This window comes from Asterias rubens, chromosome 10, assembly GCF_902459465.1.
Source record: "Asterias rubens chromosome 10, eAstRub1.3, whole genome shotgun sequence".
Taxonomy (NCBI): domain Eukaryota; kingdom Metazoa; phylum Echinodermata; class Asteroidea; order Forcipulatida; family Asteriidae; genus Asterias; species Asterias rubens.
In genome coordinates this window covers 1,531,558-1,546,122 of record NC_047071.1, presented here as the reverse complement: position 1 = coordinate 1,546,122, position 14,565 = coordinate 1,531,558, and the positions used below count along the sequence as shown (strand labels likewise).

The 14,565-nt window shown below is 39.7% G+C and overlaps 2 protein-coding genes across 4 annotated transcripts; one reads left to right on the top strand and one right to left on the bottom strand.

The window, feature by feature from the left end:
* The first annotated feature begins 6,683 nt into the window (after window positions 1-6,683).
* On the top strand, window positions 6,684-8,933 carry LOC117296131. Of its 2 annotated transcripts, none has more exons than XM_033779007.1 (3): window positions 6,684-6,779; window positions 7,368-7,573; window positions 7,780-8,933. In XM_033779007.1, the coding sequence occupies exons 2-3, from the start codon at window positions 7,377-7,379 to the stop codon at window positions 7,964-7,966; spliced, it is 384 nt and encodes a 127-aa protein (XP_033634898.1). In that variant the 5' UTR covers window positions 6,684-6,779; window positions 7,368-7,376; the 3' UTR covers window positions 7,967-8,933. The 2 variants fall into 2 exon arrangements, with proteins under 2 accessions (XP_033634898.1, XP_033634897.1); XM_033779006.1 differs by lacking the exon at window positions 6,684-6,779 and adding an exon at window positions 6,786-6,944.
* An 816-nt stretch (window positions 8,934-9,749) lies between these two features.
* Window positions 9,750-14,422, bottom strand: LOC117296130 (protein FAM221B-like). Of its 2 annotated transcripts, none has more exons than XM_033779004.1 (7): window positions 14,376-14,422; window positions 13,253-13,590; window positions 12,457-12,600; window positions 12,134-12,244; window positions 11,133-11,330; window positions 10,640-10,759; window positions 9,750-10,137 (listed from the first exon to the last, which is right to left on the bottom strand). In XM_033779004.1, the coding sequence occupies exons 2-7, from the start codon at window positions 13,557-13,559 to the stop codon at window positions 9,944-9,946; spliced, it is 1,074 nt and encodes a 357-aa protein (XP_033634895.1). In that variant the 5' UTR covers window positions 13,560-13,590; window positions 14,376-14,422; the 3' UTR covers window positions 9,750-9,943. The 2 variants fall into 2 exon arrangements, with proteins under 2 accessions (XP_033634895.1, XP_033634896.1); XM_033779005.1 differs by having other exon boundaries at window positions 13,253-13,585; window positions 14,376-14,415.
* Window positions 14,423-14,565: the final 143 nt, after the last annotated feature.

Below are 14,565 nucleotides of genomic sequence, written 5' to 3'. Positions count from 1 at the left end.
CCAGTTTGCAGCTGTGCGGTATTTCTCCATTGAATACACCGGTCCTCCAGCCAAGAAGGTGAAGATAACATGCGACTTGACAGAAGACGATGTCACCTCAGAAGATGATGTTGTCTGCAGCGGTTCTGCCTCGTATCGAGTGCGTAAACCAACGGATTCGATGTCAGCATTGAACAAAAACAAAGACTTGGGCGGCAATGCACTACTGATGTTTGTTAAAATGTTTGTCAAACAACAGGGGTATCACAAGTTGCATTCTCCTTATGGTGCGGCAGATATGGATGCAGTCATCGATTACCTCTACGACTTGGCCAACAAGTTTCCTGACGTTTCCGCAGCTGATGCTGTTCACCTGTTAGAAGACGTGTTGGGCATCTATCTGGTTGGCTTGACTCTTGAGGAGATCAAAGATCCCATCAGCAAACCAGGAAACTACAAAAGAGTGGACGATGCGTGGAGCATTTCGGATCCCGGTCTAGGAGGAAATGAACTATTCGGTCAGTTATATATGTTACCTCAGGCCAGCACTCTTAAGGTATGTGACTTGTTGACAGATCTTACGCAGATCGAATGTCCCGAGAAGCTCAAAGATCTGGAATTGCCCATAATTCAAGGCCCGGCGTTTCCACTATTTGACTACAGCAGAGTTTATAATTCAATCAATGACCTTTCAATTAACAGTGGTCAGAAACTTCCAATCAGCGCATATTATAAAAATGAGAATGAGCATAGTTACGTTGTTTTCTCTAACCTATGGGAATTAGATGGTAATACTGCACTTGCCCTTGATGACTGCATATCCAAGGGAAATGCTTTGGGTTTTGATCTAATTGATTGGAAAACATTCAATCAGAGAGAATTGAGTAAATGTTGCTACAGTGGGGACCGTTCCATTTCCTTAGTCAAAGAAGGAGAAGTAATACAAGAACAAGAGTCAAACCTGGTAGAGTACCAGCTGAATGGTGTGTTTAGTTTCCAATGTGATAGTGACGGCTTGCATGGTTCTGAATATGAGCCTTTCGGGTCCTTAGCTATTAGCGCTGGGAATAGAAACATTAATCAAAACTATAAAATATGGCAGTCTGGGGCTAATAAAATCGCGTTCACAAATGGTGGAATGTATCGTCAACCTTTTATGGTCAGATTTCAGGAAAGCGAACGCTTTATGGATGAGGCCAATAACAAGATAACTTTACATGGGCAAGTCAAAGAGGACGACCCAACTGGTGACGATATGATTGGAAATTATGATGGGAAATCTTACGAAGCAAATTCACTGAGCAAGTTTACTAAATTGGAATTTAAACCAGACTCACAAGATAGAGTTACAATTGAATTACAACTAAGTCCCGTAACCGCCATCGAAAAACCAACAGTTTTGAAAGACTACCATCTTTCTGGCAATTTTGAGTTTTCGTGTGACAACGATGGCGTAATGCAGAATTATTACGAGCCATATGGTTCATTCTCAATAGATATTGGAAACAGAGCTGAAAACCGGGACATTGAAGTGTGGCATTGGGTTCGCAATGAACACGAGATTAAATGTTGGCATAGTGTTCAACAAAGTATTTCAATAGATTTTAAGGAAGTAGAAGACTTTATGTCTCCAGGAAAAACGGATAATAAGATAGTACTGCACGGGAGTGTTTTGGAATTGGATACAACTAATTCAGATGTTATTGGGGATTACGAAGGGGCGTCTTACAAAGCCGATACCTTAGCAGAGATGCAAGAATTTAAGTTCTCCCCAGATTATCAAGACAGAGTTATCATCAGCCTACAAATCAGTGAGAAAACAAACGCGCTTGCTAGCAAACCCTTTAGAAGCACTAAAGTGGTTCAAATGGACTCAACGACTGAACGTCAGTTTGCGCATAAGGTGGTACATGCTATTTTCCCATTAAACAAGCCAGGCGATAACCTAGCTGCAGACAAAACTCGACAGGAATTGTAAGAAAGACTTGGGCCCTTTTCGAATCCACGGCTTCGGCTGTGGATCCGGCTTCAGGCTCCGTTTTCTCGTCTGACGCCCTGAGCACGTATAACGCAAAGCACGCGCATTTTGTCAAAACTACCGCGGGGCCAAGCTATAGCCTGATCCGAATTTTGAGCAGAAGCCGTGGTTTCGAAACGAGACTTGGTGCTCGCTGTAATAGGTTTTAAATCACCATCACTTTCTTGCGGACAATAAAATAGTTGTGTAAGAGTTGATCACAACATAATCTACATCACTTTGAAAGGAAACGAATTCAGAAAATGAGATAAAAGCTGAATTAAAATGCTTGCAATTTTAGTGGCTTCATCCGCGCATGAGAGTAAATCTTTATGGTGGCCTGTAGTCATTGGGTAATCTATAAATAGAAATGCAGGACCGATTATGTGTTTTCTCATTGGTTGGCGGATGGCATGTGCCCCTATTGCCACATAACGTTATGATAGTTGGCTTTCTTCCGAAATGAACCGCCAAATTAAAATAAAAAAATAAATAAAAAAACACGCCCAAATTGGAGAAAAACATAAGCTAGTTGTCTCCAAAAGGTATCAGGCAACTACATCAATAATATTTGACGCGGTTTAAACGTACGTTACAGTGCAGTACAATGACAATGGAGCGAATAATGTACATGTACATTTAGGTTGTACTATGATTTATACGTGTAGAGAGTTAGTTAATTTTGTGTGTATAAATTTGCTGTTTGTTTAATTGTTTAAACGAGGTTGATATTGTTTAACATTTTTGGTGGCAAATAGTTTAGTCATGAGAGACACAAAGTTTTCATGAAGTTGTGATTTGTGACGTTAGGCTATACTGCCTTTTATCCCTTTCAACAAATCGCTTCTCCTTTTATTGACTTTCATAGCGAATGAGCCCTGCCGAATAGAATTATGATTTTGTTGTTATAACAAACTATAACAATCATTTTTTTAACAGTAAAAGAGTGTTTGTCCTTGATGAGTGATGGACTCATCACCAGTGAACATTAAGTTGTAAATTCTTACTATTTTAAAACGACAGATGCATGTATATGTCGCAACTGGTTAAAGATGCTATGTCAGATTTTTGGCCGATTTGACCCAACAATTTTGATATAAAATTCAATAGGTATTTTGATGGGGGTCGAGAAAGTTACAAGCTTTCATTCGAGCCATTGCTCGAAAAGGCTGCCAATTATTAGTAGCAGTGAAATAAAGTGCTCAAAACTAGTTTTTGTCTGGATCCCAAAAATATATCACGTGACCAGTTCTTATGTGATTTATAAGAAACGTTTAAATTTGGATCCTGACAATTTAAAGTAAAAGTTTAACTTTTTTTCGTTAGAGCGGGTGATACTCTTTGAAGTACCATTCACTCAAAAAAATATATTTTTTAATGTTTGGGGCCAAAAATCTGACATAGCATCTTTAATAATTTTTATTTTTTTGTTATAATTAAAGGACATAATGCCCTACACATCGTGTGCGTGTGTGTGCACTAATTAGTGATTGCACGTTAAAAAGAAAACTGTACAATGCTTATCAGTGTGAGTGACCTGTATGCATACGCTGTAATGCACAGAGTTTGGCCAAGTGCGATATCCTAAAATTACGCTGCCAAAAAGGTATAGGAGTCCTGCAGCCATGCGCCTTTCGTCGAGCTGTTTTGCTTCCAGATGAGTTCCGGAGAGGACCGAGAGAAGAAGTTATCAGCCACAACAACTAAGAAATTGTAAGTCGGCATGCAAGAGCCAGGAAAGCTGAGCATAAGAATTAACAAATCGCCGAATATGAATGCAAGCGCCATAATTCCAGATATATAGAAAAGGCCAGCTTTCCTCTGATCATTGCGATATGCAGGGAGTCACTCAGATTGAGCAAGTAATACGGATAGAGTCATTCCAGTTCAAAATTGATAAAGAGTGAGAATTTTCATCGAATAAAAAAAATGACATGGAGTTAAGATTGAAATACATGCTGGTTTCCTCGTCCAAAGTTTATTATGGTGTTGGTTTGATCCTCATCATTGTCTGTACCATTTAAAGTCAGGTTAATTTTTGTGTCACCCATCACATACACCATACGGTGGTCAGTACTTTTCCAAGCTCTGTTGAAACAAGGCACAGGCTCTATTACTCGGGTGGAATTCAAACCCACGACCTTTGCAATTCTAGAGCAGTGTCGTACAAGCTATGACCACCGAGATTGCCCGGTAGCTAGAGAGGCGTGATAACACACATCGGTGTACGTGGGTAAAACCAAAATTAATATTGTTTAACCCCGATGCAAATTTCCATCTATTAAATTTGTGAAGTTGGTTTCGGTATGTCCAATCATTGATAAGTCTATTGATAATATTAGGCTTGCATCCCCTAAGATCGGAGCAACACTGATGAACCCGACCCTCCACCCCTTCCCCTACCTGCGGTACACAGTGGTTGCGTGGTGCCCCTTTCCCCCTCCCCCACCCCCCATCACCCCACCGCCTTTCCTGTGAATCTCGAGCAGTAAAGTTGACATATCATAGCAGGTTAGTTTAACAATGTTCATAATCCTCCCATACATTTGCGGGTTGCAAAATTGCTATAGGAGTGTGTGTCCAATAACAAAATGAGATAAAAAGCTGTATGAAATGCTGGGCCACCAAACGGTGCCTATTATTGACTGAGTACTGGGTTAAGTTCCTATGATACGAATGGGTGGAAAGTAGGTGGATTCAAACCCCTTTGAATATACGTTGATGCATTGTGTCTGGTTTTGTGTTCAACAACATGTTTGTGACATCCAGTGCTATGAATTCCAGACTATGTTCTGTAAATTATCCTTGGATCAATTTAATTATGTTTACTCCCACGTTAAATACTTTTCAGTTTCTTTATATTAGTTGTATGTACTGTACACGCGGAAACGCCGAAAAAGGGAGGCGTGCCTCCCCATCTTAACTACTGGGAATCAAAGCCTTATTGGTTAATCCGCGATGTCTGACAAGACGTGAAGGAAGAATAAAACAGATGATGGATAGAGTAGACTTTTAATTATCTGTTATAGAAGTAGTTTTTTTTATTGAATTTTTTAATTTGCATACAAAGCAAAATGTTGAGCAGACCACGTGCAGAGTTAAAGCGTTTGGTTGCCCTTTAATACTACATGTATATTGTTTTCCGAATCTGCATACAATAAAGCAAAACGCCGAGTAAGTATGGTAAAGGTCAAAGAAACATTTCAATGACCTGCACTACTTAATTGTCCTGATTTTATTTTTAAACACATTTATGCAAAGCCATATAAGGAGTCATGATTTTAAAGGCAACTTTTGCGAGCGAATCAGTAAATCAAATGCAGTCGCTATCTGGAATGGTTTCTAAGGTCCAATACATAATCTGATAGCGGCCTGTCTGGAGTACTGATAGTGCCACTAAAGAGAGCCCATCATTTACCGAGTACTGGGGACGGGTTAGTTAGAAACAGCTGGATGTAACTAGGTGGGTTCAAACCAGTTTGAATACCTGGATGCATTGTGTCTGTTTTTACCTTTCAACAAATTTGTTTGTGACATCCAGAGCTATGAATTCCAGACCATGTTGTGTTGTGTATCAACCTTTGATCAATACTATGAGGTGTTCGTTCAATTTTCACAAACACTTCTTTGATTTTGTTCTGATTAGGTGTTCATCTATTATGGACACGAATGCATCTTGATTTGGTTCTGGGTTTTTTTCTCCTCCGTGTCCCCTTCCGCTAAACTCTTCTATGCAACATACGATTGAAATTTATCATGATTGTTGAACTCATCAGACAATTTGAACATCATAAAGACGACACAAACTTGATGACGTCATGATGTCGTCATCAGGTATTGAGTAAAAAAAATTTAAAGTTGAAAAAAGAGTTCAAGACTGAGGCAACAATATTTTGAAACATTAACAACAAATTCGTTTAACATTAATACTTCCGGGTCGTGCTTGCGTTCGTTGTTTTCCTTCAAAAGTGTCAGTGCCCTGCAACGAATTCTTCCCGAGATTTAAAATTACATAACAAATTGTAAACCATACTAGCAACCCTAAAGACCTTAAACAAGCCCTTCTCAGAAAACCACGCATGTTTCAATACTAGGGTCCCGTTGACTTGTGTAATCATCACTTATCGATTATGGCAAAATCCTCTAATCAATATGCCACCACAAACACACGCATTGTAACCGTCTTTGTAATTAAAGGAGGCCAATTGGATTGCATAAAACCTTTTCATAATTGGAACATTTTGTTTGAAGCCACTGGACACCTTTTATAATTGCCCGATTATAATTGATATGATTGATGATGAATTCCATCTATATAGAACACAAAATAGATTGATACACATGGATAGAGGCGAGTCTTGAAAAAAAAACACTTTACGAAATTTTAACGAATCATTCCAGCTCACCAACATGTTTGTTAGACCCAGAAAGGGTAAACGATGAATGTTTTTTGTATTGCTTTATGAAATCGGCCCCTGACCTGTGGTAGCTATAGCTTTGCTGGCAACAAAGTCGAAAATTGGCACTCTAAAAAATGGGTCGCTTGCGTTCGTGCAACACTCTGTGTTGATATTCCACAAAAAGACATAGTAAATCTGCTTGCGCATGACTGCATCAGATCGCCACCAGTGACCTATTTCCTTTAGGCTTGTCAGCACCGTTACTGAGTATAGACCATTGAGAAAGGTTAGACCATGGTTAGACATTATTTACCAACACTCTTCAGTTGGCATACACTGTGCAGACGACAACTCATCCACTGTCACTGGCTAATAAACGTTCGGTAAGTTCTGATCGCATATCCCAACAGTTCATGACCATGACCTATCTGCACATGACGATGCAGACGTGGTAAATTAGAGCGGGAAAATTATCTGACTGTTCAGTAAAACAGCAGATGATCAACTTATACCAAGTTTCCACTGTATTGGCGTATAAAGTACGTTCGGTAAGTTGCAGTCGTACAACCCTACATTTCATAACCCATGCACATGGCGTTGTCGACATGGTAAATTAGGGCGGGAAAGTTATCTCACCCTATTCACTACACTGAGCTGACGACAACTGTAGTTTCCACACTGTATTGCCGTATGAAAGGTCGGAAAGACGTGAACGTATCATAACCCAACATTTCATGACCTGTATAGCCGCACGATGCCGACATGGAAAATTAGGGCGGGAAAATTATCTCTTAGCATGCTCATAGTGACACATTTAAAACGGCAAAAACGGTCAGGTCACAGAGAGCACGTGGGCAGCGCTAATTCTGTAGGCTGTAATCATAGTTTGTACATGTATTTGTCTTAGCATGCATTTGTACAGAGGAAAACTTTCTGCATTTTAGTATGGTGTTTTCTAATTATATGTACAGTCCTTCATCATGTCTATCACATCAGTCATAGCATCAGTTGTAGCAACGCAAGTATTCGGTGGAGTCTGGTTCACCCTTCTTTCAGAGCCATGGATGCGAGGTCTTGGCAAGACACACAAGGATTTCAAGAACATGGGACATACTTCATTAGTACTGTCAGGGATTGCCATGTTTGCTTTAGCAGTCTTCATGTCCAACACACTGAGGTATATGCATTTCCAACACAGGTTTCTAACATGTAAAATTTCAATGATTAGGCCTCTACATGTTTTTTGATACGCTAATTTCTGCTGAGCAGAATTTTCTGCTTATAAGCAGCTCTTTGAAGCAGGGGTAGAGTCTCCACATTCTTTGAAAGAGCTCTACCCTAAAAAAAACAAATTGTTGTCAACTTGTTCTGTTTTCCCTGCAGATCCTTCTTTGGAGTGCAAACTGTGGAGGAGGCTATCCACTTTGCCCTACGTGTTTCTGTGGCTGGTGCCCTTCTGCAGATCCCTCATAATACATATGAGGGTAAAGGCTGGTCCACATATCTTGTCAACATAGGATATGACACCATATGTCTCCTCATCACCTGTGTCTTAACTGTGGTTATGTAGATGTACACTCTTATTACAACTCCGGGGTCAGCATAGACTTGTGGACAAGTCGTTATGCCGAGTTGTGGCCGTGTCGTAATCGGATTCAAGTTTCCGTGATCGACTACTGCTCTCGCGAGATTACTGCTCTTGCGTGAACTGCTGGTTGCCGACTTCTACATGGGACTGTAGTCGTGATCGTGAGAGCATGCAATAGTCTCGCGGGGCCAGCAGTCTTGCAAGAATACCTCGGGAATCACGGGAAGATTCTGAATAGAGTCGTAGCGCTATCACCGCGACAAACAATTAATGAATTCTCCACAAAATTGACCTGAAGTCTTGGTCCCAGGAGGGGGTCTGACCCATTCTGAGTCAGGTTAATCCAGAAACTCAATTTCTTAGATTCAAACTATGGTTGCATCTTTTAAAAACAAGTAGTTACTAGAAATCACACCCAGTTTTTTTTAGGCACAATATTATTTAAAACAACATAACAGTAATTTAATAGTACCTATTTGCTTTGTGTAGAAAAGCTTCCAACTCATAAATATAGTAAAAGAATTTGTTTATATACATGAAATACTTCAAACATAATATTATCCATAGCTAGTATTGTATTTTTCAATTAAAAATGGAAACGTTTATCTAAAGTTTGCAAACACTTAGTTGACAAGTAAGTCTTATACTGGGAATCACATACTTCATGAATTTATCCCTACAAGTCTTTATCAAACAAATATCATGCTTACTCATTGTAAAAATAGTACTCCTCTAGTGTTTTTAAACTATAGCTAAAAATGTATCTTTCTGAAATACTTTTTGTATATTTGGTTTGCGGTAACACCATGTGTACATCTACTTTGCTAAGTAGATTTTGTTCTTTGGAAACAGGGTAGATTTTGGAATTTGGGAGAATAAACAAACAAAAAAGCAAGACCTAGTTCCCAAAGAACAAAATCTACGCAGATTATGGTGTTAACTCAAAACAAAAATACATTGATACCCCACCATGCAATGCCTCAAAAACTATATACACGTAGAGAAAAATTATTTTTGTAGTTTTATATTTTTAGTATTAAACCATTGTAAAAGTCTGTTAAAACATTGGGGTTGTTGAACATTTACAAATAAAATTTACCCAAAAACAACAGGTTTAATAAAATTCCATCTCCCTTCCATTTTGTTTCCCCCTTTTTGGCTCCCTCTCCTATATTTCATTTATTTATTGGTTCTGGTTTTGATGACAAGGGTTTTCAGAAAAGTTAAAATCCAAATCACTATACTAGCCAAGAACTCCATGGAAAGACGACAAAGAAGTTTTAGTCGTGCAGGAGGAAAACCCCAGAGAGAATACCCAGGGAAAACCCACACCATCAGGCAGGGATGGAAAACCTAATCATATGGGGACCCAAGTTGGTTACGAAACAGGAGCCCAAAGGTGGAAGGTGCCTGAGAAAAAATACCACTTCGCCAACCTGACAGCCCCAATAAATGGCCAATAGTTGTGCGCTGTATGACACCAGTCCATGTTTCCATAGTTTGTCTGCAGCGCTCTGGCAGCCTATGCAATGGGTATGTTGTGTTACATTTGTCCACTTGAGCATAAGGGCAAGTGCCATTATCTATTGGAAGTCTTAAGTGAACAGGTAAACCTGTAGACCCCTTGCATATGATGTTGTTGCATGCCCCAAACAGTCCCCTTACTGAGGCAAATGAAGACCTTTCATTGGCAGAGAGTCATTGGAAGGGTCTAAACCTAGACCTTGGCAAGTGGTCTATTATCCAACATATTTCCACTTGAGTATATTAGGGCGAGTGCCATATAATATGTCACCTGATCTGAACTATTGCAAGTCTTCGGTGAACAGGTAGACCTATAGACTACCCCTTGCGTAGTATATGTCCCATGCCCAAAACAGTCCCCTTACTTAGGTCAATGAAGACCTTTCATCGACAAGGGTCTAAACCTATGCACACACAAAAGGTAACAGAGTATCGTCAGTCCCACACTGGGTTGAATCCACTTTTTGGCGGCGGCTTGACTGGTGTATTTTGACCGATGGCACGCTGTCCACGTGGAATATTACCCTGGCCCTCAACCAGAGCTTTATAGATGCCCGGGTCACTGTCCACTCCAGTCAGCGCCATGTTGCGCAGGTCTGGCATCTCGGCAAAGGGAAGGTAGTCCTCACCTACGATAGCAAAGAGTGATTGATCAAATGACAATTCAATTGTTTAGAAGCAGGCAACCACTAAAACTAAAGAGCAAAATACAAATTTGAGTTTTACAACAATATCTAGTGTAACCTGTGGAAAATAATACTTACACACTCATTAAGAAACTTTTGGTTTTTAGCACCCAAAAAAGTTTTCATTACTTATTATTGATATTTATTCGACCAGAACAATACAAAAATATACAAAACAAAACAAAAGCAAATAAAAAAACTATAGAAACTAAAGCAGAACCAACAGTGCTTGTGAACCTGTACTTTGCATTCTTGACTTGTCGATCTACATGTAGCACAGAAACTTGGCGCTCACTGTAAGCGGAGAATGGTGAAGCACAGAAATTTGCTCGGCAAAGAAATTTGGAAAGCAATTTTTTCTGATTAACAGCTTTATGAAATTGGACCCAGACGGGTCACTCTTTGATCCTCTATGCCCCCCCCCCCCCTCCCACCCTACACTTACCATAAGGGATTTTTTTGTCGTGTCGTTCAGATTCAGTCTCAAACACTGTTTCGTGATCTTCCCAATGTCGGTCGCACGCTGCGCACAAGAAGTTGGAATTGAAGACTCCGCACCCACAACCTATGGAGTAATGGGTAACAATCAATCGGCTGTAAAACCAGGGCTGCGATCATCTTAGGACGAGTCGTCAATATTTCTACAGAAATTTGTAATAACTTAATGGCATCAGACTATTCTTAGCAACAAAGAGTGATTCAAAGTTTGCTTTTGAAAGTGGCCAAATATTGGATTATGACTGGTGCTAATGATAAAAGGCAGCATATTGCTACCCTTAAAGCCATTTAAACAAGATTTCACAAAATGATCTTGTCAACTTTGTTGTGCAAGCACCCTGGTTAACAGGTTTCCTCAGGCTTGCAAACTACAGCGACTAAGTTCACTCATAAAGGCATCCTTGGTTTCATTACCAGAAATACAAATAATAAAAACTTACTTCGCATTTTACATCTCCTCATGCCAGTGCAGGCATGCTCCTCGTGGGTGTGTTTACAGCGACACTTTGCTCTCCATGTCGTAGGATCAAAGTTTCTACGTCTTTGGAACCAGAACTCTCCAATGTCTTCAGGCCTACCAGGGATAAATGCAAAGGCTTTGCAAGGACACTGCCTGCATGGTACTCGAACACTACGGCCTGCAAACAATCAATGCATGAAACTTCAGGGGCTTAAATTCACAGATATGCAGGGGCTAAACTTCACAGATATGTTTCTGGTCAGCAGAGTATGGGTTCAAGTCGTATTCATGACACCTGTGTCCTTAAAGACATTGGACACTATTGGTAAGCGCTAATACAAGTCTTCTCACTCAATGTATCTCAACATATGCATAAAAAAAAAAACTGTGAAAATTTGAGCTCAATCGGTCGTGGAAGTTTAATAATGAGATAATAATGAAAGAAAAAACACCCTTGTCACAAGAAGTTGTGTGCTTTCAGATGCTTGATTTCGAGACCTCAAATTCTAAATCTGAGGTCTCGAAATCAAATTCAATGAAAATTACTTCATTCTTCGAAAAATATGTTACTTCACAGGGAGCCGTTTCTCATAATGTTTTATACTATCAATAGCTCCCAATTTCTTGTTACCAGGTAAGTTTTTATGCTAATAACAACTAATAATTGTTTTGAGAAAATACCAACAGTGTCCACTGCCTGCAAGACACTTAACAATGACGATTTGTCCTTCAGATGGGATGTAAAGCCGTTGGTCCTGTGTGTTGTGCAGCACAGGTAAAAGAACCCAGTTCACTTTTCATAAAGAGAAGGGGGTTTGCCCAAGGGGGTTTGATTGGCTGCATATTGCGCCAAAGTACATTACATGGTGCTATGTAAAAGGAGAAGGTATCATAATTCAAAGTTAAATACTGAGTGTTGAAGCACCTTCAGCATCACTGAGTGAATATGCACGCTGTTTAAGAAGCCACTATTATAATCACCATTGTAAGGAGCATGCTCCTTCAGAAGATGTCCACAGAAGCATCTGGACTCTCTGCCTACTCTGATACAGTCCCAAGTGAACTCCGGACAACGCCAGCCGATATAGACACCTTAGAATCACACACAAGGAATAGATGTGTTATTTTGATAGAAACTTATATTGATAAAAATAATAACAATCAGTTCTTGTATATTAAACTCAATTCAATCAAAAATGGTTTATTAAAACATGTATCATAGTTAAAAACTGAACTTAAACTCAATTTAAATCTAAACTTAAACCCCATCATTGAACCCAGTTTGAACCGGGCTTAACTCTTACCGGATTGTATTGCATCAGTTGCTGCTTCAGTTTCAGGGTGGAATAGTTTCTGCAGACGAGGACCAAATTCCTCCCTGTTCATGGCACGGGCTACCGAAATGAGTTCAGCCTTCTCCGCAGGAATCACTGGCTTCACAGAGTAACCTGGAAAAATAATAAATAATTATTTATTTATTTATTTTGATGTATTTAAACACAAACATGGTCAGTAGCAGTGTTGTAGCCATGGTGGGCGGTGCTGGGCGGACCCACCCAGAACTCACAATTTTTGCCCAGCAATCTGAGAAAAAAACATTGTGCTGCCTAGATCAGAGGGGGGCAACACTTCACAGAAAAAAGATATTGTTCTAGTATGAACCTTATAAGCAGAGTGTGGGTTTGAGTCCCAGTTGTGACACCTGTGTCCTTTTAAAAGCAAGACACTTGACCATGATGCTTCGTCCTTCGGATGGGACGCAAAGCCGCTGGTCCTGTGTGTTGTGTACACACATTAAAGAACTAAGTGCACTTATTGAAAAGAGGAGGGGTTTGCCCCAGTGTTCCTGGTTTGATTGGCAGCATAATGTGCCACAGCACTTTGTAAACCATTACTGGTGCTACATGTATGTGAAAAAAGTAGGTCTCATATTCCAAACGCAGTCCCAAATACCTTGCAGACAAATATTGAATGTTGAAGCGCCTTAAGCTTCATTGAGTGAAGAATGTGAGTGCTATATAAGAAGCCACTATAATAATAAGCTTTAAGACAGTTTACGATTTGTTTTTTATCCTTTCTTATAATACAGACTCAACTTACCCTCTGGATGCAATAAACCATTGTGTTTTTTCATCACAAGTCTCTTGTCAGGGTTTGTAAGTGCCTCTAGGGGACGTGATACCTGGCGAGTGCCTCGAGGAACTAAAGCCTTGGTCCCAACTCGAGCAGCTGACTTGGGTTGTACTCTGGCTGACTGTGAAGGCAGAGTTTCCGTCGGCGCCAACCCTGGACGAGGCTTGGCTCTACTACCCGAACCCGAAGTCCTTGGACGTGATGAACCAATGTTTGTTTGGTCTATAGCTTGAGCTACTTTAGTTCTCGTTGATTTTGGTCTTGTTGAACTCATTTTTACTTGTGAATTTCAGACCAAGACTGACCTTTTTGAGAATTAAAAAACAAGGGAGATTACTAGGATTTTAAAACAATTCACTTGATTTTTTTAAATATCTGTATTAACACTATCAAGCTTTACTAGACCCAGTAACTGGGCACTTGTAGTCATACTCTTTTTTTTCTCTTGAAATTTCGATTATGACAATTTTTGAAAAAAAAATGTGTACAGCGCCCCAGTTACTGGCACTACTGGGTCTACATGATGCTTACTGATTTACTCCTTTATTTTGTTATTGTTAGACTTAGAGTAAACTACTTTATACTTCTAGTTCTACTACTGTAGTACTACTACTACTACTAGTACTAGCCTACTAGTACTACTACCTAGCTACACTGACTAGTGCACTGTGTAGTGAGAACCTTTTTCATTTGTAATTTTTATCAGGGTTTTTATTATGCAGAAACTGCCGAGTTCTACTCTAACAGTAGAGCAGATCTCTGTCCTTACTCTATGGTCAGTCCATGTAGTGGTCAGCATGGTCATGGTCAGGGGCTGTCACTGTCACTGTCAGGGAGTGTCAGTCGTGTCGGCTGTCACTTGTCAGTATTTCACGTTGTGGATGTGGTTGTGTTCGATATTTATTCACTAAACACTAACTTAACAGTCAACTGAAGTTGAACCAACAAATGCTATATACCGTACGTACAACTTTTACAAGCATGGAGGTAAAATTAAGCCATAATTAAATAGGGCCAATCCAATTCAAATCCTTAGGAATCGGATTTGCCCTATTTATGGGGCTAGATTTCAAAAAATTACAAACATTACCAAGAAAGAAGCACAACACTCAGCTTGTCACATCACCCGGGCGCCGCCATCTTGTATCATATGACGCTGTTGTTGTTAGGTCGGTTCGTTCCATTGTAAAATGGGGGTGTAATAAATTATGTGAGTAATTTGTCACGTCTAATAACTTTATGTCATAATTTACTACAAAGTAATGAATTTTTAGAATAAT